Genomic DNA, 22,450 nt, shown 5'->3' with positions numbered 1-22,450 from the left:
ATATAGTCTTTATCATTGGAATTCTGGCTATTTATATCCTTGTCTTTATATGTCTCTGTCTCTTTCCCAGTAATTTCTTGAGGCTTTTATAAATGTTATTGGTCATTTCAAAGTATTACTTACATTTCACAGCTTACGATTTTTGTTAATATATTTGTTTTCATTTTTATTTATTCTATTATTTCCTTTTGCTTAGGTTTCTGAGCATTTTCAAATGTGTTAAATCATTGCTCTTCAATCCTAAAATGTTCTGACAGCTATAAAATTTTCCTCTAGTTAAATCATTAGTCAAATTTCTTCAGTGACTAAAGTACATCTTTAGACACAAGTTTTAATATTTAACATATTAGGTTCAATATGTTTTCTAATTTTTTCAATTTCTAGCTATTTAGAAATTTCTTAACTTTTAATCATAAAGTATTTTCTAGTTATCTTTTTGTTGTTGGTTTCTGATATAACTTTACTATGGTTTTGAGATCTGTGTGATTTCAATACTGTGAAATTTCCAAGGCACTTTCAGGAGTCTTCTCTATCATCGCAGTTCAAAGGCGTCAATTCTTTGGTGTTTTGCATTCTTTACGGTCCAGCTCTCAAAACCGTACGTGACCACTGGGAAGATCACAGTGTTGACTATACAGACCTTTGTCAGCAGAGTAATGTCTCTGCTTTTCAACACACTGCTTAGGTTTGTCATCGCTTTCCTGCCAAGAAGCAACATCTTCTGATTTCATGGATGCAGTCACCATTCACAGTGATTTTAGAGCCCAAGAAGAGGAAATCTGTCACTACTTCCACCTTTTCCCTTCTATCTGTCCTACAGTATTGGGGCCAGATGCCATGATTTTAGTTTTTTATTAATATTTAGTCTTAAGTTGGCTTTTTCACTCTCCTCTTTCACCCTCATCAAGAGGCTCTTTGGTTCCTCTTCACTTTCTGCAGTTAGAGTGGTATCATCTGCATAAAATCTGAGGTTGTTGATGTTTCTCCTGCCAGTCTTGATTCCAGCTTGTAACTCATCCAGCATTTGCATTCTTAGGGCTTCTCAACATGTGTATATTGGATTTTTTTGTTGTTTGTTTTAATTTTGGAAAATTATCAGCCATTGTTTCTTCAAATATAGCTTCAATCCTATTCTCTCACTTTCACATATGTTTTTCCAGAATTCCTGTTACACATGTTAGATCTTTTCACTATGTCCCATATGCCTCTTACAATATTTGTATTTTCCGCCTTTATTCATCAAGCTGGTATTTCTTCTGATCTATCTTCCAAAGCACTAATTTTCTCTTAAGTTATATCTAATTGTGAAAAATTAATATTATGTTCTTCATTTCACCTACTTTTTAGTCCTAGATTTTCCTAAATTTAGGATTTTTTTTTAAGTTTGCTGTTCTTTAATAGAATTATCACTTTAAAAAATTTCTTGAAGCCATTGTTAAAGTTCATGTTTGATAAGATCATTATCTGAATCCCCTATGGTAGTCTACTGTCTCACTTCTCTTGGTTTTTTCTCTTGTTGGTTTCCTTCCTTGTATGTCTTAAACATCTCAGTTAAAAACCTGAATGCTCGCACGTGAAAAAGTGCAGAGATAACTTTAGTAATGAGATGATCTCTTTCTCCATCAGAGACTGAATTTGCTCTTAGCAGGTGGCTAAGAACACTGGAAATTCTACACTGTTTTAACCCAATCAGGAACTGAAATTATTTTAAACTGAGCTTTAGCCCCTATAATGCCTGCCTGCTCTATTTCTGCTTTGGTGGTTGGCTTAGTCGCTGAGTCATGTCTGACTCTTGTGACCCCACAGACTGTAGCCTGACAGGCTCCTCTGTCCATGGGATTTCCCAGACAAGAATACTGGAGTGGGCTGCCATTTCCTTCTCCAGGGGATCTTCCTGACCCAGGGATTGAGCCTGGGTCTCCTGTATGGCAGGTGGATTCTTTACTGACTAAGCCACTGGAAAAGCCCTATTTCTGCATTACCTTTATTATAAGATATAACCCTTTAAGGTCTTCAAGCCTCTGGGACTTGCCGAGGAGCTCCTCTTTTGTTCTTTAATCTGGACAAGATCCTTTTTGGAAGCCTTCTACCAGAAGAGAAATGTCTCTAGCAACAAAGCATTTCCTGAATGCTGAGTTCATCTCCCTAGATTTCATGCTTGCGTATCTGAGCCCTGTAAAGCTTCACTTATTTGAAGGTACTCCAATGCTTTCAATTATGTTTTGTTCAGTTGTTTTACTTTTTAGATGTTCTGTAAGGCAAGTTTGGTCAAAATTTCCTAGTCTGATATCCCCAGAAGAGGAACAGACAAAAGAACAACTCACTAGATTATGAACTCAATAATAAGATTCTTCAATTCTAAACTGTTTATCTTCAATGCCTAACAGTGCCTGAAATATAACTGACTCCCTTCAATACATCTTCCACAGTGCCAATTCAAATGTTTGCTGCTACCGCTGCTGCTAAGTCGCTTCAGTCGTGTCCGACTCTGTGCGACCCCATGGTCGGCAGCCCACCAGGCTTCCCCGTCCCTGGGATTCTCCAGGCAAGAACACTGGAGTGGGTTGCCATTTCCTTCTCCAATGCATGAAAGTGAAAAGTGAAAATGAAGTTGTTCAGTCATGTCCGACTCTAGCAACCCCACGGACTGCAGCCCACCAGGCTCCTCCGTCCATGGGATTTTCCAGGCAAGAGTACTGGAGTGGGGTGCCATTGCCTTCTCTGAAATGTTTGCTACACATACTTCAAATAGCTCCCCATTCTCTAACAGAAAAATTCTAATCTTCTCTGAACAACTATCTGATTGAGACTATCTCATCAAACTTATCTCCTTTCCTGCCCACATCCTTATATCCTGTATTTTTGCTACACTGAATCATTTCCAGTTCATCAAAAGTGCTCTGCTATTTTATGCTCACAGTTTTAAAGATATTGTTATCTTTGTTTAAAATATCTTTTCCCCATTGACAGTCCGGTGAGCTCAACTTTCTATTCAAAACTCTATTTCAGAATCACTCTATTCCTAGGAAATCTCTGCAGACTTTCAACAAATTCTAATAAATTTCATCCTTTCTATCACTACTTTACCTTATATTTGATTTTAGTACCTATCATCCTGCATGGCATTTATTACATATTTCTCCCATCTTAAATGCAAATGTATTAATTTTGGGCAATAATTAGAAGTGAACTTCAGTAATTAAAATTATCAAAATGTTTCCTCCCAAAGCATCTTTGGTATGTTTTTATTTCTATCACTTAATGGTAAGCACTACATGTTAGGTGATATTATAAAAAATAATACTATCTTTTAACAGTGGTGCTTAAACAGTTGTGCTTAAAGCCAAGATAGAGCAAGCCCCAATGACAGGAAACTGTTGTGATTTTCTGTTCATTTCTTTTCTTCATTATTTCCTTTCAGTTGAGTGTGAACCCAGCTTCTATTTATGTCTTCAAACTTAACTTCTGGGCCATAAACTCAACTTGTTACTAAATTTAAATCTGGCTTAGAAAAAGAATCCACACTTTCAACCCTGCAGTTACCCTAAGAATTCTCATGTAAACTGATGGCTTACTCTTTCTATCCTAATTCAATCAATTTGACCATCTCATAAAAGATATGTAGTTACTCAATTTGGTCTCTCTATACTGTCCTATCTCTTTGTATCCACATTCTAAGCTGATTTAAGATTCTATTAATAAGCTCCTCTATCCCATCCTTGAACTAAGAGATCAAAGGAATCAAACAAGCATACTTAATATGACACACTGTGACCAAGGCCACAAAAGCAATTAAAAATAAAAAACATCAACAAAAATCAAAACAAACCCATAGATCTTTTCATTCAAAGGTTCCATCAAATAAGCACATATTACTGATTCTACTTAAGGCCTTTTAATTAAAACAGAAAACCCTGTGTGATAAGGCCCAAAAAACTATGCTCTCATCTGTCATTTGCTTACACTAATATGAAGACAATAATATCTTTATTGAAATCAACATTTAAAATACTTATCATGACTATGACTCAAAAAATTTATGTGGTGTATATGAAGGTACAGGTTGGGGTTCAGGGAATGGGGAAGGGGTAAGTGAACACACATTCACATCCTCACACATGTGTGTGCTCAGTCGCTCAGTTGTGTCCGACTCTTTGTGAACCCATGGACTGTAACCCGTCAGGCTCCTCTGTCCTTGGGATTTTCAAGGCAGGAATACTAGAGTGGATTGCCATTTCCTCCTCCCGGGGATCTTCCCAACCCAGGTATTGAACCCACATCTCCTGCATTGGCAGGCAGATGCTTTACCACCAAGCCACCTGGGAAGCCCATTTAGGTACTCACTTGCTCCAATTTAAAGATATGTTGATTAAAGTAGTGTTGTAAACGTTCATTAGCAAAATTAATACAGAACTGTTCAAAGCTATTATTTTCATAATCTTCAAACCCAAAAATATCAAGAACACCAATGGACAAAGTCTGTGAAAAACAAGAAAGAAATTATGGTTAAAAAATGATGCTTAAATTTATTTCATGAACTTATATTTCACTATATAAGTAACAAAATGTTCAAAGTTCTTCAATAGCAGTAGATGAAAACTTGAGGGGACCCAGTGGTCAACCAAAATATACTACAAATAAAAAAATTTTAGTTCTCTTTATCTTCATCATTTTATCTTAGTTATAAAAATATATCCAAAGTTTTAACACATGTAATTCATAGATTACTTCACAGAAATGTACAAAGCAGAGTTAAAGACTTGTTACCTCAATACCACAAATCTCTAAATCCCCAGAGACAAGGGAAGGGGGGGGAAAAAAAAAGGCTATTGGAAAGTCAGAAGGTTAGTAAAGTAAAGCTAGGTTAATCCTGGGTATGCCTGGTTCTACCAAAGGATCATGCAAATTTTCCTAGTTTGACTTCTCTATCCCAATAAAATTCTGCTTTAAGATAAGCTAACAAGCATATTTCTTGTCTTACACAGGCTAGAAATGAAACTGGATATCAAACATTGAAATTTTTTTATCAAAAGAAGTCACACAAGATTTATGACAGTAACTTAAAAAAAAATTTATGACATTAAACAGTTCTAAAAAGATTACAGCAAACCACTTCATCATCCTCAATTTCTGCTCCCTAAAGTCAAAAACACTCAAATCTTTTCAGTTGCTTGGTACACAATAGTATAATATAGTAAAAAGTGTTTATTCTTCTATTTCTTGATATTTCACTTCCAGAAACAATCTTCTAACTTCTTGCTAAGGATGATGAATATTCAGTTCTAACACCCCAAACCATTATTCTTCCCACACCCCATCTCATGCTTAAAATAGAGTTGTATGACAGTTGTGATTAAATGAAACAATTTTTCTCCACTGGTGCTGAAAGATACTGGGCAGACTGATATAATGAGCGATAAACAGCAAGAGACTGTTAAAAGTCTCCATTAAGAGTATTTTGTTTGATTACTTCTGCTGACTAATTCTATGCTATGCTATGCTAAGTCACTTCAGTCGTGTCCGACTCTGTGTGATCCCATAGATGGCAGCCCACCAGGCTTCCCCGTCCCTGGGATTCTCCAGGCAAGAACACTGGAATGGGTTGCCATTTCCTTCTCCAATGCATGAAAGTGAAAAGAGAAAGTGAAGTCGCTCAGTCGTGTCTGACTCTTAGCGACCCCAAGGACTGCAGCCTACCAGGCTCCTCCGTCCATGGTATTTTCCAGGCAAGAGTACTGGAGTGGGGTGCCATTGCCTTCTCCGATTGACTAATTCTAAGCCCTTACAAAAAGCAGTGAAAATAATGATCTTCAAAAGAAATCAATTTGGTTAATTAGATTAAAATTGAAATCAATTTCCTACTAGTGGACTTAAGGCATGACATGATCATATAAGAGCAATTGTATTAATAAATTTAAGACGGTAGGATTAAGTAGACATTAAGTAGACAAAGATGACATTGCTATTTGGCCTGAAAAGGTAGACTATTTCATAAAAGTTGTTGGAAAATAAAAATGGATTTGAAAAGATTAAAGGTAAATATCTAAAATCTACCATGTTTATAAATTCCAACAGGGGAAAAAACATAAACATAATTGTGAACACAAACATGAACATCGAAAATTAAATTCTGAAAGGATGAGAATAAACATTCATATTTTATAAACTTGGCCTAGACAAGCCCTTCCTATATAAGAAAAATCAACAAATAAAACCTAGGGCAATAAAGTAAAATAATGACAGATTTAACTGGGGACAAACCTTTAAAATATATAGGCTTAAAAACATAATACAAACAAATCTTAAAAGTTAAGAGAAAATATTTGCACTATATATCAGAAACTTTGTCTCTGCAATATCCAAAATGACTTGTAATAAAATGACAAATAAGATAAAAATAGCAAAAATATATAAAGAAATAATAAAGAAAAGAAATAGAGAAAACATGAGAAGATACTTGACTTTCATCTAACACTGAAACGATTCGTAATCCCCCTTATCAGATTAGCAAGATGAAAATACTGATAATATTCAACTGAGTTAAGTTACAGGGAAATAGGCACTTTCATTCATCACTAACGAGGTGTTGTCTTTTTTGAAAAGCCACTTAGCAGTAGCAACCAAACTTTTTAAATATATATGTATCCTTAAGTCCAACAATTTGAGGATTTTATCCTAGAGAAATTGGCACAAAGAATATCTGTTACATAATCATTTATAACAATAAAAAATGTATTTGAATGGGGTAATTTATGCTACATATGCATATTATATAGTTACAATATTAAAAATAATGAGGTCCAGATATATATCAAGACATAGCTAGGTTAAAAAAACACAAATCAGAAACAATGCAGGCAGCATGATCCTATTTTTACATTTAAAAGCAATTCTGTACAGGTACATCTACAGGAACGTAAGGACATAGAGTAAAAGCTCTGACACACAGAAAGAACGGTTTCCCTGAATAGGGTCACAGAAACAGTAGTAAGGAGAAAAATAGCAGGAAATACTATAAGGTGATACTTATTGCTATATATAATTCTGTGTTTTTAAATGTCATGTATTAACCATTTTATTAAAACAGCTTTTCAGGAAAACTATATTAGAGTCCAACATATGTCTACCTTGGTATTTTGCTCCAAATCTTTACTATTCATAAGTGCATGATTAATCCGAAAAACGATCCAGTCAAACAGGGCACTATATAAAGACTTAGCCATAGAGTTCCTCACTGTCACAGCCTAGGGGGAAAAAAAAAGTTAGGAATCCAAGTGAAATTGGCAACAATCTGGAAAAAAAAAAAAAAAAAGCTTATTATCTTGAAATAGAAATTAATTTTTATCTCAATATAAATAATTTATAATTGAAGTTTTCTATATATACTCATGAATTTAATCAAACTCAGGAAATCCAGGGTAAAACTGCCATGAAAGATTAAAAAAGCAGAATGTAGGTCACTCAATTCAAAATAGTTTTACTAAAAATTGGGGTATATATTTCATCTAGTAAAGAAAGTAGAATAAGAAGTTTATTAACAAATGAACTTTGCCAGTTAAAGTGAGGAAGAATATTCCAGGCATAGGAATAAACCTGTTAGCAAACAGCTTTAGTTATCTGTGGAATCCTAGTCAGACACTTGAAACAATAGTAATATCACCACAATTACATTCCTAGTTGTCTTCAGCCTGTCATCCACAGTAACATCTAGAACCTCTTCCTCCCCAGACACTAACAATTCTTTCATTATGGAGTTATTGTGATTTGTTTTTTCCCCTCACCTCAAGCTTTCCCCAGTTTATGGAAACTCTGTATCTATACTCAGTTTTTGTGAAAACCCAAAACTGATCTAAAAAATGAAGAATATTAAAGAAAATTCAACTTTTGGAAGGCACTACAACCTAAAAAGAGGGTTGGGGAAGCACATGTCTTAGACAATTGAATACTATCACTTAAAAAAACAGATCCTAATAATTTACATATTTATTATTTAGGGACTTATTTTGATGTTTATATATTAGAGTAAGCACAGAGCATTGATTAAGAGCTCGACTATATTCCAATTTCAGTTTCTTACTTATTCTAACAATTTGAGATTTGTCAACTTGCTGAAACTCTTAGGCTACAATCTTTTCTTACAACTGTAAAATGGAGACAATACTACAACTGACTACATATAAATGATGAATGAATTTCTGAATTTAAGTGAAAAAAAAAGCTTCAAGTTGCTAGAACACACTATAACCTACATAGAAAAAGAGAAAACAGGTATCAAATTCTCTATCCAACAATTAAAACTTGAAAATAATTGGAAAATGTTTAGAAGTTCTGAGAGAAAAAATAATGTGGACCTAAAATTCTATTCTTAGGCAAGTGATGAACCAAGTATCTTTAAAATATCAAGAAAATCAATAGCAGAATATACAGAGAGAATAATCATTCTATGCTTCTAAGGGGTGGTTGGGGGGAATATGGGATTAAGAAAATCTGATTAAATTCAGCAAAAGCAAAATATTTTAAAACATAGAATAAGAAAACATGCTAGTTGCCATAATCAATATAAATGAGCTGAATTTTTCATTAAAGGACAACTTTTCATATCAAATTAAAAGATTCAGAGAAAATTCAAATATATGAATATGCTTTTTTGCACCATAATTCCCAATATTATACTTTTAGCCTCTTTTCTCTGAAATGCAGTCTTGTCATAGCTTGACCTCAAACAGCTCTCTGCTGCTGCTGCCAAGTCGCTTCAGTCGTGTCCAACTCTGTGCGACCCCAGAGACAGCAGCCCATCAGGCTCCCCCGTCCCTGGGATTCTCCAGGCAAGAACACTGGAGTGGGTTGCCATTTCCTTCTCCAATGCATGAAAGTGAAAAGTGAAAGTGAAGTCGCTCAGTCGTGTACGACTCTTAGCCCAAATACCAATTAATTATTTTCCCACTCAAACAAGATCTTGTTTAGTGTTTCCTGTCTCACTGAATGTTACCAATATTCTTATAGTTGTAGGTACCACAAAATCAGGATTCATGCCTGATGTCTCCTTCTTCCTCCCTGATTCCCACTAAGAACTCATTGCCAAATCTTGTTGACTTAATCTTCTAAATTTTTAAATACACCCATTTCTCCCTATCAGAATGTCACCTTTCTAGATACAGCAGCATCTTTCTTCTCAGGAGTAGTAACTACTCCAGCCTCCAAACTCATCTTTGCACATTTACTCTTGCCCTCTGTGTTAGAATCCTAAGATGGTTCCCAAGACTCCCAGCACTGAGTATACATGCTCTCTAAATCCCCTCCCTCTCTAAATCCCCTCACAATTAGTGACAAAAAGACTGTAAAGATGATGGATTTCACTCCTATAACTATCTTATGTTATATGACAATGGTGAAGGGATTTTAAATATATAATTATGGCCCCAAATCAGCTGAAATTTTTAGTCAACCCAAGAGATACTGTCCCAGGTAGAGGTGGCTTACTAGGGAGTGAGCGCATGCATCAGAGGTTCTCATGTTGGACCTGAAGAAGTAAACTGCTGTGTTGTGTACAGGACCACATGATAGGAAATGCCAAGTACACTCCAGCTGCTGAGAATGGCCCCTGACAGCAAACAAGAAATTATGGACCTCAGTCCTACAAGGAAGTGAATCCTGCCAACAAATTGTGAACCTGAAAGAGGATGTTGAGTCAGATTAAAGAAGAGCCACCAAGAATATCTTGACTTCAGCCTGGTAAAACCCTGAGCAGAGGACCCAGCTAACCCAGCCCCAGATCCACAGAAACTTTCTGATAATAACTTTGTGTTGTATTAAGTCACTAAAGCTTGTTACACAGCTACAGGAAACTAACACATTCTCCTCCAACTGATTGTTCACATTGCTGTCAGACTGTCCTAAAAAAAAAAAAAAAAAAAAAAACCTCTAAGGCAACTTTTTTGCTTAAAACACTTCTTTCCATTGCTCTTCAGATACAATATTAAAATCCTTAAGGACTGCTCTTCATTTTACCCATAATGCCTAGTACAATTCTAGGCACAAAAAGCTTTTTCAAATATTTACTAAATAAATAAATATACCAAACAAACATGCTCAGTCCCTCAATCGTGTCTGACTCTTTGCAGCCCCAAGGGATGCAGCCCACAGGCTCCTCTGCCCATGGATTCTTCCAGCCAAGAATACTGGACTGAGGTACCATTTCCTACTCCAGTGGATCTTCCAGACCAAACAAACATAAACCAAAATAAAACAGGGGCAACAAAAATAATCTCAGAAAGCTGAATTTAAAGTTAAAAGATCAAATAACATAACAAATATTTAATCATCAAAAAAGTTGAGAAAGAAAATATAAAAGCATTGATTTATGTAAAAGAAGAGCAAAACTCTTAAATGGTTTGACTTTTTCTGTGGTCTACAAAGGTGCTCTCAAAGTTGGCAACTATAAAATATGACATAAGATACCTGAATAATGAAGAAACATGGACTTACAGGTACAATCAGGAGAGACCCAAAAAATATGGGATAAATGGATCAACGTCTGCCTAGAAAGCATTCTCTACACTTAAATTACTATTTTCCCACCTCTGTGTCTTCTAGTCTCATATTCTTATCCTATCTTTATAATAATCATCACTATGATTTCTCATCATTTTTGTAAAATTTCACCATAAAGTAGTAGACCTTTCAATAATTTTCCTACTCCTATATACTACCAGTATTCTTGGGCTTCCCTTGTGGCTGAGCTGGTAAAGAATCCACCTGCAATGTGGGAGACCTGGGTATGATCCCTGGGAAGGGAAGATCCCCTGGAGGAGGGAAAGGCTACCCACTTCAGTATTCTGGCCTGGAGAATTCCATGGACTGCATAGTCCATGGGGTCACAAAGAGTCGGACACAACTGAGCGACTTTCACTTCACTTCACTTTCATATACTTGAGTGGTAAAACAGTAATATTGGCTCCCTGTAGCAATAAAACTTTAATGGAAGCCTTACTATACAGATGATATTTAAAGCCATGGGACTGAGTGAGACAACTGAGATAAAAAGTATACAGAAGGAAAGACAAAGACTGTCCTACGGAACCCCATCCTTTATCAACAGAATCAGGAAGAAGAAAAACAAACAAAAAGAACTGCAAAGGAGTGGCCAACAATGAAAAAGTAACCCAAGAGTATGATGTGCCAGGAGATATGATGCGCTCAAGAAGGAAAAATCATTTGTGTCAAATACTGCTACCTACCTATATAAATCAATTGAAAATTAAAAATGGTGATGAGATTAAGATCATTAGAGAAAAATGTAAGCATACTGTTTTAAGTCACATTCAACTTTAAAAGTTTCCAAGTTGATAGAAAATTCATAATCAAGTTTCAAGAGCCCAGAAAATATTTCAATCAACACTACTGTCATTTTCATTCTATTAAGAGCAAGAATATAAACCTAAACTTCAAAAAGCACTTAGAGCTCCCTGATTTCAAAGAAAATCTATTCATACCTCTGCCAATTTGTATGGTAAAATAAGCTTTTCTCCCACTGTCACAGTCTTCCTTGTAACTAGTGCTTCGAATAGCATCTCTTCTTTAACCTATAAAGCAGAAAAGTAAATTCAATATAAGATTTATAACAATGGTTGAATTACTTATTGAAATGTCAAACAGAAAAAAATAATGAGAAAAGCAAATATGCAATAGAGAAAAAACAAAAAGACAATACACTGGGCAATTTAATTTCTGGTCAAAGTGGAATTTAAGTGTGTCCCACTCACCCTTCTTCCCCACAGAAAAGACATAAAGGGTAAATAAGACAGTTTGGTCTTTTTAAAGTTTTCTTTCTGATCATAATAGAGAAACATGTTTCACTGTGCAGAGTATGAAAAATATACATTAGCACAAAAATATTTTAAGACAGTCAGTCATAATCCCACAACCCGGATACAAGGACTAAAAAACGACAATACTTTTTTTTCTTAATTCTTATTTATTAACTAAATTTATCTGGCTGCACCAAGTCTAAGTTGTGGCATATGGGATCTGAGCTCCCTGACCAGTAATCAAAGCCAGGTCACCTGCTTTGGGAGCGTGGAGTCTTAGCCACTGGACCACCAGGGACAGCACAACAATACTTCTTGAATTCCAAGAACATTGCAATGGATAGTTATTGATGTTTCAGATGTTTATTCTCACTTACAGACGTTAAACTTCAAAATAAAGCTGATGCTTCCTTTATTCTTACTCTCTCTACCGAAGCCAAAATAATCATGAATTTCTCGTGTATCACTTCAGTTCATGTTTTTATACTTATAAAACAATAGTGAGTCATTACCCTGCCACCAGCAAACTCATGACAAGTCAATCATGTTTTAAAATAAGATTACACCATAAAGAAAATAAACCTTCTTTTGGAGCATCCATTGCTGAATCTTCAAATTCCAAACAACAGAAACATATTGAGGCAAATTAACTTCAAAGATGAATAGCCAAAGTTTAAATATAAAAACCTCAACCTTTCAGATATATTTTAAATATTTCAAGAATCAAATTATCAATAATGCAGATTACATAAGCTGAATAGCCAAAGTTTAAATATAAAAACCTCAACCTTTCAGATATATTTAAAATATTTCAAGAATCAAATTATCAATAATGCAGATTACACAAAATGACAAAACTAAGAAAAAACATATAATAAAAAAAAAACTGTAATATTCTGAGGAGTATTTCTTCATGCAAGCAATTATTATTAAAACTGAACATCGGAAAATGAATGACCTATGCAACAGATGTAAGATGTTTTTAAAGGAACAAACAAATGTAAATTGGCAACAACATGGGCAAAGGTGACTTCCATACCCTTATATAAATTGGTATAATCACTATCGACAGTAATATGTCAGTAACAATAAAGCTCAATATGTGTATATACCATAGACAAGATTTTTCCCCTTGAATTATATCCTAGAATAATTCTCACACATGTTAACAAGGATACATGTACAAGGCCTATCATACTACTATCTATAAATGGAAAATTACAAATAACCTCACTCCCCACTAAAAAAGAAAAATCATGTTTTATTCATATAAGAGAATTTTATACAACAGCTCAAAGAAGAATCTAGAATATACAAGCCAACACTGAAAAATCTTAAAAACAAAATATGAAGTCAAAAAGTCAAGTTTTAGAATGATACATACAGTATAACACATATAAAGTGTGAAAACATTCAGAACAAAACTATATATTCTTCATGGACACATCTATCTATTTTGAAAATATAAAAATAAGAATGGGAATGATAAAAACTAAATTCAACTAGTGGAGGTGATGGAATTTCAGCTGAGCTATTTCAAGTCCTAAAAGATGATGCTGTTAAAGTGCAACACTCAATGTGCCGGCAAATTTGGAAAACTCAGCAGTGGCCACAGGACTGGAAAAGGTCAGTTTTCATTCCAATCCCAAAGAAAGGCAAGGCCAAAAAATGTTCAAACTATGATACAGTTGTGCTCATTTCACATGCTAGCAAGGTAATGCTCAAAATCCTTCAAGCTAGGTTTCAACAGTATGTGAACCAAGAAATTCCAGCTGTACAAGCTGGATTTAGAAAACACAGAGGAACCAGAGAGCAAATTGCCAACATCTACTGGATCATAGAAAAAGCAAGAAATTACAGAAAAAACATCTACTTCATTGACTACACTAAAGCCTTTGACTACACTGATCACAACAAACTGGAAAATTAAGACCTTAAAGAGATGGAAATACCTGCCTTCTGTGTGCAGGTCAAGAAGAAACAGTTAGAACTGGACACAGAACAATGGACTGGCTCAAAATTAGGAAAGGAGTACGTCAAGGCTGTATAGGGTCACCCTGTTTATTTAACTTATATAGACAGTACATCATGCAAAATGCCAAGCTGGATGAAGCACAAGCTAGAATCAAGATTGCCAGGAGAAATATCAATAACCTCAGATATGCAGATGACACTACCCTAAGGGCAGAAAGCAAAGAGGAACTAAAGAGCCTCTTTATGAAAGTAAAAGAGGAGAGTGAAAAAGCTGGCTTAAAACTCAACATTCAAAAAAATAAGATCATGACATTTGGTCCAACCACTTCATGGTAAATAGATAGGGAAAAAATTGAAACAGTGACAGATTTTATTTTCTTGGGCTTCGAAATCACTGCAACAGTGACTGCGGTCATGAAATTACAAGATCTTGCTCCTTGGGAGAAAGTTTTGATGAACTTAGATAGCGTATTAAAAAGCAACGACATCACTTTGCTGACAAAGGTCTGTATAGCCAAAGCTATGGTTTTTCCATTAGTCATGTACGGACATGAGAGTTAGACTATAAAGAAGGCCGAGCACCAAAGATTCGATGCTTTCAAACCGTGGTGCTGGAGAAGATGCTTCTAAGTCCCTTGGACAGCAAGGAGATCAAATCAGTCAATCCTAAAGGAAATCAACCCTGAATATTCAGAAGAATTGATGCTTTTGAACTGTGGTGTTGGAGAAGACTCTTGAGAGTCCCTTGGACTGCAAGGAGATACAACCAGTCCATCCTAAAGGAGACCAGTCCTGGGTGTTCATTGGAGTTGATGGAGTTGATGCTGAAACTCCAATATTTTGGCCACCTGATGCAGAGAGCTGACTCATTTGAAAAGACCCTGATGCTGGGAAAGATGGAGGGTGGGAGGAGAATGGGATGACAGAGGATGAGATAGTTAGATGGCATTGCCAACACAATGGACATAGGTTTGGGTGGACTCTGGAAGTTGGTGATGGACAGGAAAGCCTGGAGTGCTGCAGTTCATGGGGTCGCAAATAGTCAGGCATGACTGAGTGAATGAACTGAACTGATTCATTGGAAGGACTGATGCTGAAGCTGAAACTCCAATACTTTAGCTACCTGATGAGCAGAGCCGACTCACTGGAAAAGACCCTGATGCTGGGAAACATTGAGGGCAGGAGGAGAAGGGGACGACAGAGGATGAAATGGTTGGATGGCATCACCCACTCAATGGACATGAGTTTGAGCAAACTCTGGGAGATAGAGAAGGATAGGGAGGCCTGGCGTGCTGTAGTCCATGGGGTGGCAGAGTTGGACATGACTGAGCAACTGAACAACAACAACAAATTCAAGGCAGAAGGTACAAACTTCAAGATACAATATAAAGGTCACACGTCATGGGAATGGAACGCACAACATGGTAACAACAGTTAATAAAAATTGTATTCCATATTTAAAAGTTGCTAAAAAAGGTCTTAGAAATCCAAATCACAAGAAAACAAACTTTTTGTAACTATGTATCCTGAAAGATGTTGATTAGACTTACTATGATCATTTTGAAATATATTGTATTTTGTATATTTGAAATATATTGTATTATGTTTAACAGCTGGAACTACTGTTGTATCTCAATTATAACTCAATGAAAAACAAGAAATTGTAGGGAAATCATTAAAAAAAAGAAAATCTCAACACTGACTATATAGCTGAGACTAAAAACCAACTTATTTATTTTTAGATGTTTTAATAACATTGTGAATTTTTAAAAAAAATTTTGGGAGTATGGATGATTTGTAGTGTTGTGTCAGTTTCAAGTGTGCGGAAAGGTGAATCCATTGTAAATATACGTGCATGCCTGCTCAGTTGTGTCTGACACTTTGCAACTCCATGAACTGCAGCCCATCAGTTCCTCTATCCATGGAATTTTTCAGGCAAGAATACTGGAGTGGGTTGCCATTTCTGACTCCAAGGGATCTTCCCAACTGGGTGATCAAAACCGCGTCTTCTGCACTGGCAGACAGATTCTTTACCACTGTGCCACATGCAAAGCCATATTTTTATATGTATATTCACCTTTTTTTTAAAGATTCTTTTCCCATATAGGCCATCACAGAGTACTGAGTAGGGTTCCCTGTGCTATGCAGTAATTTCCTAATTATTATGAATATTTTTACAAACATAGCCCTTAGCTTTTAGATAACTGGGATTTTATTTTAGAATTTGTTTTAAAAGAATTGGGAAGGAACAGAGGTGAAGATACAGATGAAAAGAGACAGGCCACATTAATAAGTGGTGAAGCTTAACAATGGGTACTTGGGGATCTCTCCACTTTTGACCGCATTTAAAATTTCAATTAATAAAAACTTGGAAAAAAACTAAATTCATAGTAGTATTTATACTTCTGCTGGGCAAAGTACACAGTGGACTTCAATTACATGTAATATTTTATTATTTGGATAATATTTTGAGTCTACAGGTATTTATTTTACCTTTTTCATATATATTCTAAAAAATATTTCATATTTTAACAGAAAAGAGAAAATATGATAAAAATATAAATCAATACATAACAGGTATATAAGAAATGAAAGACAAATTATGTATCAGAAGAAAACATGAGTAGAAAGAACATTAAGAAACATGAATAGAAAGCTAACATCATAGAGAAAAATAATTTAAACATTAACAAAGTATTCACAATGAATACAAAAGTAGTATGCTTTAAACATTTAATCAACAAATTATTTCTCAGAAAAACACAAATCATCAAAATTAACTCGAACCAGATTTTAAAATCCTGAAAAATCAGTCAACATAAAACTAATTGGAAGAACATTAAATACCATTGGTCATAGGGTTGATATTATTCATATCTTTAACAAACATATTATTCTTGCTAATGATTCTTCTATTAAATGCAGAAAAAAGATTTTAAAGAATGAAAAACTACCCAATTCATTTTAAGGAGCTGATTTAATGCTGGCACTAAAACTTGACAATGATCATACACAAGTCTACACACATAACATAATCACATAAAATACACTAATCTTATTTGGAATTAATAAGCAACCTAAGAAAATATTACTGAATTCAAATTTTAATCAGCTACCTTTATAATTTTCCAAATAGTCTTTAAATTTTATTGGACTTCCCTGGTGGCAGTGCTTAAGAATCTGCTTGTCAATGCAGGGGACATGGGTTCGACCTCTAGTCTGGGAAGACCCCACATGCCATGAAGCAGCTAAGCCCACGTGCTACAACTACTGAGCCTGTCTGCGCTCTAGAGCCTGAGAGCTGCAACTACTGAAGCCTGCTAGAGCCCGAGCTCCACAATAGAAGCCATCGCAATGAGAAGCCAGTGCACTACAATGAAGAGAGAAGCCCCCTCTCGCCACAAGTAGAGAAAACCCAAATGCAGCAATGAAGACCCAGTGCAGAATAAATAAACTTCATGGGGGAATTCCCTGGCAGTCCAGTGGTCTGGACCCAGTGGTTTCACTGCCAAGGGCCAAGGTTCAATCCCTAGTTGGGAAGCTAAAATCCCACAAGCCTTAGGGACAAAAAAACTTTTTAAATAAAATAATGATAAATAAAAATAAGGTCTAACTATAGGCAGGACACTCTGGTAGGTGTTGTCAGATCTTGTCTAGCTCCTTAACTTTGAAGATATATCTTCTTTCTACTTATTATTAAAACTTCATTCCTCAAACCACTCCAAATTATAAAGAGGAACCACTCCAAATAAGAAGGAATTTAAGAAGCTTGAATTCAAAAGGTGAGATTTGCTATCAAATCACACTTAGTTGTTAGTCTAACTTTAACACTGGTAAGCCCAGTTTTCAGAATTGGATTCCCGCCCCCCACTCCTTTTTTTTACAAACACCTGAGTTCCTCTTTAAATTTCCTAAATTGCTCTCATTAGTCTCTCACCAAAAAAGAAATACTTCACTCGGACCAGAAGCCTTGGTACTTGCTGAATGCCTAAACTTCTAAGAAAGATTACGAGCCACAGTGCTCTGTATCACCACAATATGAAATGAACGACTAAAATATCACCTGGAAGTCCTGTCTGAAAGATCTATTTTCTGACCCTCATGACCTTCAAAATTACAGCTTTCAGATACCACACTCCACATTCTGGAACTCCTTTCTAATGAGTGAGTCTAGTTCCAATTCAAAGTACTCCCTCCTGCCTCTTCTACCAGGCTAACTCATTCCATCAAAGTTAATAAACAAACAGCAAAGTATGTACAAAATAATAAAACATTGTAAGCTTAGATAAATAAGCACATCCACAGATCTCAAAGAACACTGCCACTACCTTATAATGGACACAAACTGGTAAACAATTAACTATGTTACAAAGCCAATAGTGAATTATGCTAAGGAGAAGCAAATTGTTCTATGCTGATGCAATCTGTTTAAACCATTTAATACAGTTAAAACAGATGAAGCAGTATATGAATCAAGATTTGAAAAATAAGTGATATTTTAACAGGAAAAACAAAAGGTTACTAATATGTATGGATGTAAGAGTTGGACTGTGAAGAAAGCTGAATGCCAAAGAATTGATGCTTTTCAACTGTGGTGTTGGAGAAGACTCCTGAGAGTCCCTTGGACTGCAAGGAGATCCAACCAGTCCATTCTGAAGGAGATCAGCCCTGGGATTTCTTTGGAGGGAATGATGCTGAAGCTGAAACTCCAGTACTTTGGCCACCTCATGCGAAGAGTTGACTCATTGGAAAAGACTCTGATGCTGGGAGGGATTGGGGGCAGGAGGAGAAGGGGACGACAGAGGATGAGATGGCTGGATGGCATCACTGACTCAACGGACGTTGAGTCTGGGTGAACTCCGGGAGTTGGTGATGGACAGGGAGGCCTGGCGTGCTGTGATTCATGGGGTCGCAAAGAGTCGGACACAACTGAGCGACTGAACTGAACTGAACTGAACTGAATAATTATAAAAAAAAAAAAAAAAAATTGGAAATAATTAACATGGTCTTCAATAGGTGGGCTTCCCTAATAGCTCTGCTGGTAAAGAATCCGCCTGCAATGCAGGAGACCCCTGTTCGATTCCTGGGTGGGGAAGATCTGCTGCAGAAGGGATAGGCTACCCACTCCAGTGTTCTTGGGCTTCCCTTGTGGCTCAGCTGGTAAAGAATCTGCCTGCAATGCAGGAGACCTGAGTTCGATCCCTGGGTTGGGAAGCTCACCTGGAGAAGGGAAAGGCTACTCACTCCAGTATTCTGGCCTGGAGAATTTCATGGACTGTAAAGTCTATGGGGTCGCAAAGAGTCAGACACGACTGAGCGACTTTCACTTTCACTTTCAATAGGTGAATGGACAGGCAAACTGTGATACATGCACATTATGGAATAATATTCAGCAATAAAGAAATGAGCTATCAAGCTAGGAAAAGACACTGGATGAATCTTAAATGTATACTGCTAAGTGAAACAAGTAAGTCTGAAAACATGATATATTAATACTATATGAATCTATGTTACATTCTGAAAAAAGCAAACCTACAAAGCTAGTAAAAACATCAGTATTTTGTAGGGAGGGGTTGAATAGGTGACACACAGGGAAGTTTCAGGGCTGTGAAACTAAACTCTTTTGTAAGACACTGTAGTGGAGGATACACAACATTATGCACTTGGCACAATCCATGCATATACACATACCTAATCCATGAATCTTACGGTACATAAATTTTTAGCAAATCATTTACAATGCTGGAGGAATCTCAGGAAAGAATGCAGGCCACGACACGGAAACTATTTGACAAATATATGGAACAACCTCAGTGAAGAGGGAAGGAGGAAAACGTACTGACCTAAATAATCTTGGAAAGGAACGGCTACCCAATCTATTATTCTTTTCTGGAGACTCCCACGGACAGAGGAGCCTGGCAAGCCACAGTCCATGAGGTTGCAAAGAGTCGGACATGACTAAGCAACTAACACACACACACAGTTGACTTACAATGTTTCAGGTATACAGCAAAGTGATTCAGTTTTATTTATATATATAAATACATATCCTTTTTCAAATTCCTTTCCATTATAGGTTATTATAAAATACTGAATACAGTTCCCTGTGCTATGCAGTAGGTCCTTATTGTTTATCTATTTTACATATAGTAGTATGTATCAGGTAATCCCAAATTCCTAATTCATCCCTCCCTCCCATTTTCCTTTATAGGTAACCATAAATTTGTTTTCTACGTCTATGAGAGTATTCCTATTTTGTAACTAAATTCATTTGTATCATATGAGAGTCCCTTTGATAGCAAGGAGATCAAACCAGTCAATCTTAAGGGAAATCAACCCTGAATACTTGTTGGAAGGACTGATGTTGAAGCTGAAATTCCAGTACTCTGGTCATCTGTTGCAAACAGCTGACTCATTGCAAAAGTCCCTGATGCTGGGAAAGATTGAGAGCAAGAGAAGAGGGTGTCAGAAGATGAGATGATGGCTGGATGGCATCACTTCAAAAGGCATGAATTGGGCACACTTCAGGAGATGGTGAAGGACAGAGAGGCCTGGGGTGCTGGCCAAGAGGTCAAAAAGAGTTGGACATCTGAATGACTGAACAACAACATCATATTTTTATATTTCACATATAAGTGATACCATATAATATCCCTCCATCAGTTGCATAGTTTGGAAATATTTTCTCCTATTCCGTAGGTTGTCTTTCTATTTGTTTATAGTTTCCTTTGTTGTGTAGATCATGTTTATATAGACAGTCACATAAAAATATTTGGAGATATGTGAATATACTCAAGGTGAGTTTATACATACATATTTCCTGTTGTATCAGAGGAGAGGACCCATTAAAAACTACACCCATTTTAAGATGAGCAGTTAGCTGAGAAGACATGAGGAATCATAAGTCCAGGAAGAAAGAGTAAGGTAATGGGGAACTTAATGTGGGAAGAAACGTCATAGGACATGAAGACATTTGACTCCTATTTAGCCATGAAGAAAGAAAAAGTAGTACTCTTTTCTCCACCCATCTGGACACCCCATCTTCCAACAAAATAATGTGACCAACATCCTACTATGTAGGAGAAAATTTACGAAGACCTAGAACATGATATAGTAGAGAGTGAAATATTCATCCTATTCAGTAAATTTAGGAGTTACAGATATCTGGGACAAAGGGAAGCAGGGGAGAAAACCCAAATCTTCTAAACAGTCTGGCACACATAAGAGAAATCATTCCAATTTCCAGAGTAACACTATTAATTAAAAGTATTAACCCATTAATACGTACAAAATAGTTACACAAAATAAAAACTGAAAAGTTACCAGTATTTGAAATGAAAACTGAGAATGTAATCACTCACTTCTAATAACTCTGAGACAACAGGCAGAACTTCAGGATTACAGATATCTATGGAGTCATCCCGGTATGTCTTCTTTTTATAACAGATATTACCCAAATGTAGTATTGCTGAGAGAAGGGAGAAAATCCTGTGAAAATAAAACCATAAATTACAGCTTGCTTATGTGACTTCTCTTAAGCTTATTTCACTCTAAAATTCTAATGAAGCAAATTAACCAGTACAAATACACAGTATTCAGTCTTCAGATAAATAAGAAATATGAGGATAATAATCATAACTACAATTTCTTGAGTGTTTACCATGTCGGGCACTGTGCAAAGCGCTTTATATAAATCTACTTTAAGAACTGTATCTATATCAGATATACAGATACAGTTGTTTGAAGGGGACTTTTTTCTTTTTGTTTTAAATTTTATTTATTTATTTTTGACTGTACAGGGTCTTCATTGCTGCACAGGCTTTTCTCTAGTAGTGGTATGCAGGCTTCTCATTGTGCTGTATTCTCCTGTCGCAGAGCTCGGGCTCTAGAGACTGCAGGCTTCAGTAGCTGCGGCACATGGACTCAGTAGTCGTGGCTGCCGGCTCTAGAGCACAGGCTCAGTAGTTGTGGCGCACAGGCTTAGTCACTCCATGGCATGTGGGATCTTCTCAGATAAGGGACTGAACCCATGTTTCTTGCCTTGGCAGGCATATTCTTTACCACTGAGCCACCAGGGAAGCCCTAAAGGGGACTTAATATTGTCTGAATCTTCTGTGGTGTTTCAAAAGTCCATGACTTTCTAAGTGCTTTTTATCCTACCTGGAATGTCCTTTCCCTAAACTGTCTATTTCAGATCTACTGAATTAGAGATATCAAGGGAACATTTCATGCAAAGATGGGCTCGATAAAGGACAGAAATGGTATGGACCTGACAGAAGCAGAAGATATTAAGAAGGGGTGGCAAGAATACACAGAAGAATACAAAAAAGATCTTCACGACCCAGATAATCACGATGGTGTTATCACTGACCTAGAGCCAGACATCCTGGAATGTGAAGTCAAGTGGGCCTTAGAAAGCATCACTATGAACAAAGCTAGTGGAGGTGATGGAATTCCAGTGGAGCTATTTCAAATCCTGAACGATGATGCTGTGAAAGTGCTGCACTAAATATGCCAGCACATTTGGAAAACTCAGCAGTGGCCACAGGACTGGAAAAGGGCAGTTTTCATTCCAATCCCAAAGAAAGGCAATGCCAAAGAATGCTCAAACTACCACACAATTGCACTCATCTCACATGCTAGTAAAGTAATGCTCAAAATTCTCCAAG

General features: G+C 36.3%; 1 protein-coding gene across 12 annotated transcripts in view; it reads right to left on the bottom strand.

The window, feature by feature from the left end:
• Positions 1 to 22,450, bottom strand: part of MYO9A (myosin IXA) — a 196,990-nt gene that overhangs the window by 146,269 nt on the left and 28,271 nt on the right. For 11 of the 12 annotated variants that reach the window (XM_010834461.1, XM_010834463.1, XM_010834467.1 and 8 more), the window contains 4 exons: positions 21,143 to 21,269; positions 11,493 to 11,582; positions 7,128 to 7,244; positions 4,345 to 4,479 (listed from right to left, as the gene is read on the bottom strand). In XM_010834461.1, the coding sequence (XP_010832763.1) occupies positions 4,345 to 4,479; positions 7,128 to 7,244; positions 11,493 to 11,582; positions 21,143 to 21,269 (469 nt within the window). Of the gene's footprint in view, positions 1 to 4,344; positions 4,480 to 7,127; positions 7,292 to 11,492; positions 11,583 to 21,142; positions 21,270 to 22,450 lie in introns of those variants that run through there. The other variant, XM_010834471.1, reaches the window with a different exon arrangement.

The sequence above is a fragment of the Bison bison genome, unplaced genomic scaffold (genome assembly GCF_000754665.1).
Source record: "Bison bison bison isolate TAMUID 2011002044 unplaced genomic scaffold, Bison_UMD1.0 scf7180017864034, whole genome shotgun sequence".
Taxonomy (NCBI): domain Eukaryota; kingdom Metazoa; phylum Chordata; class Mammalia; order Artiodactyla; family Bovidae; genus Bison; species Bison bison.
The sequence above is the reverse complement of the archived record's forward strand: the minus strand, read 5'-3'. Positions and strand labels throughout refer to the sequence as shown.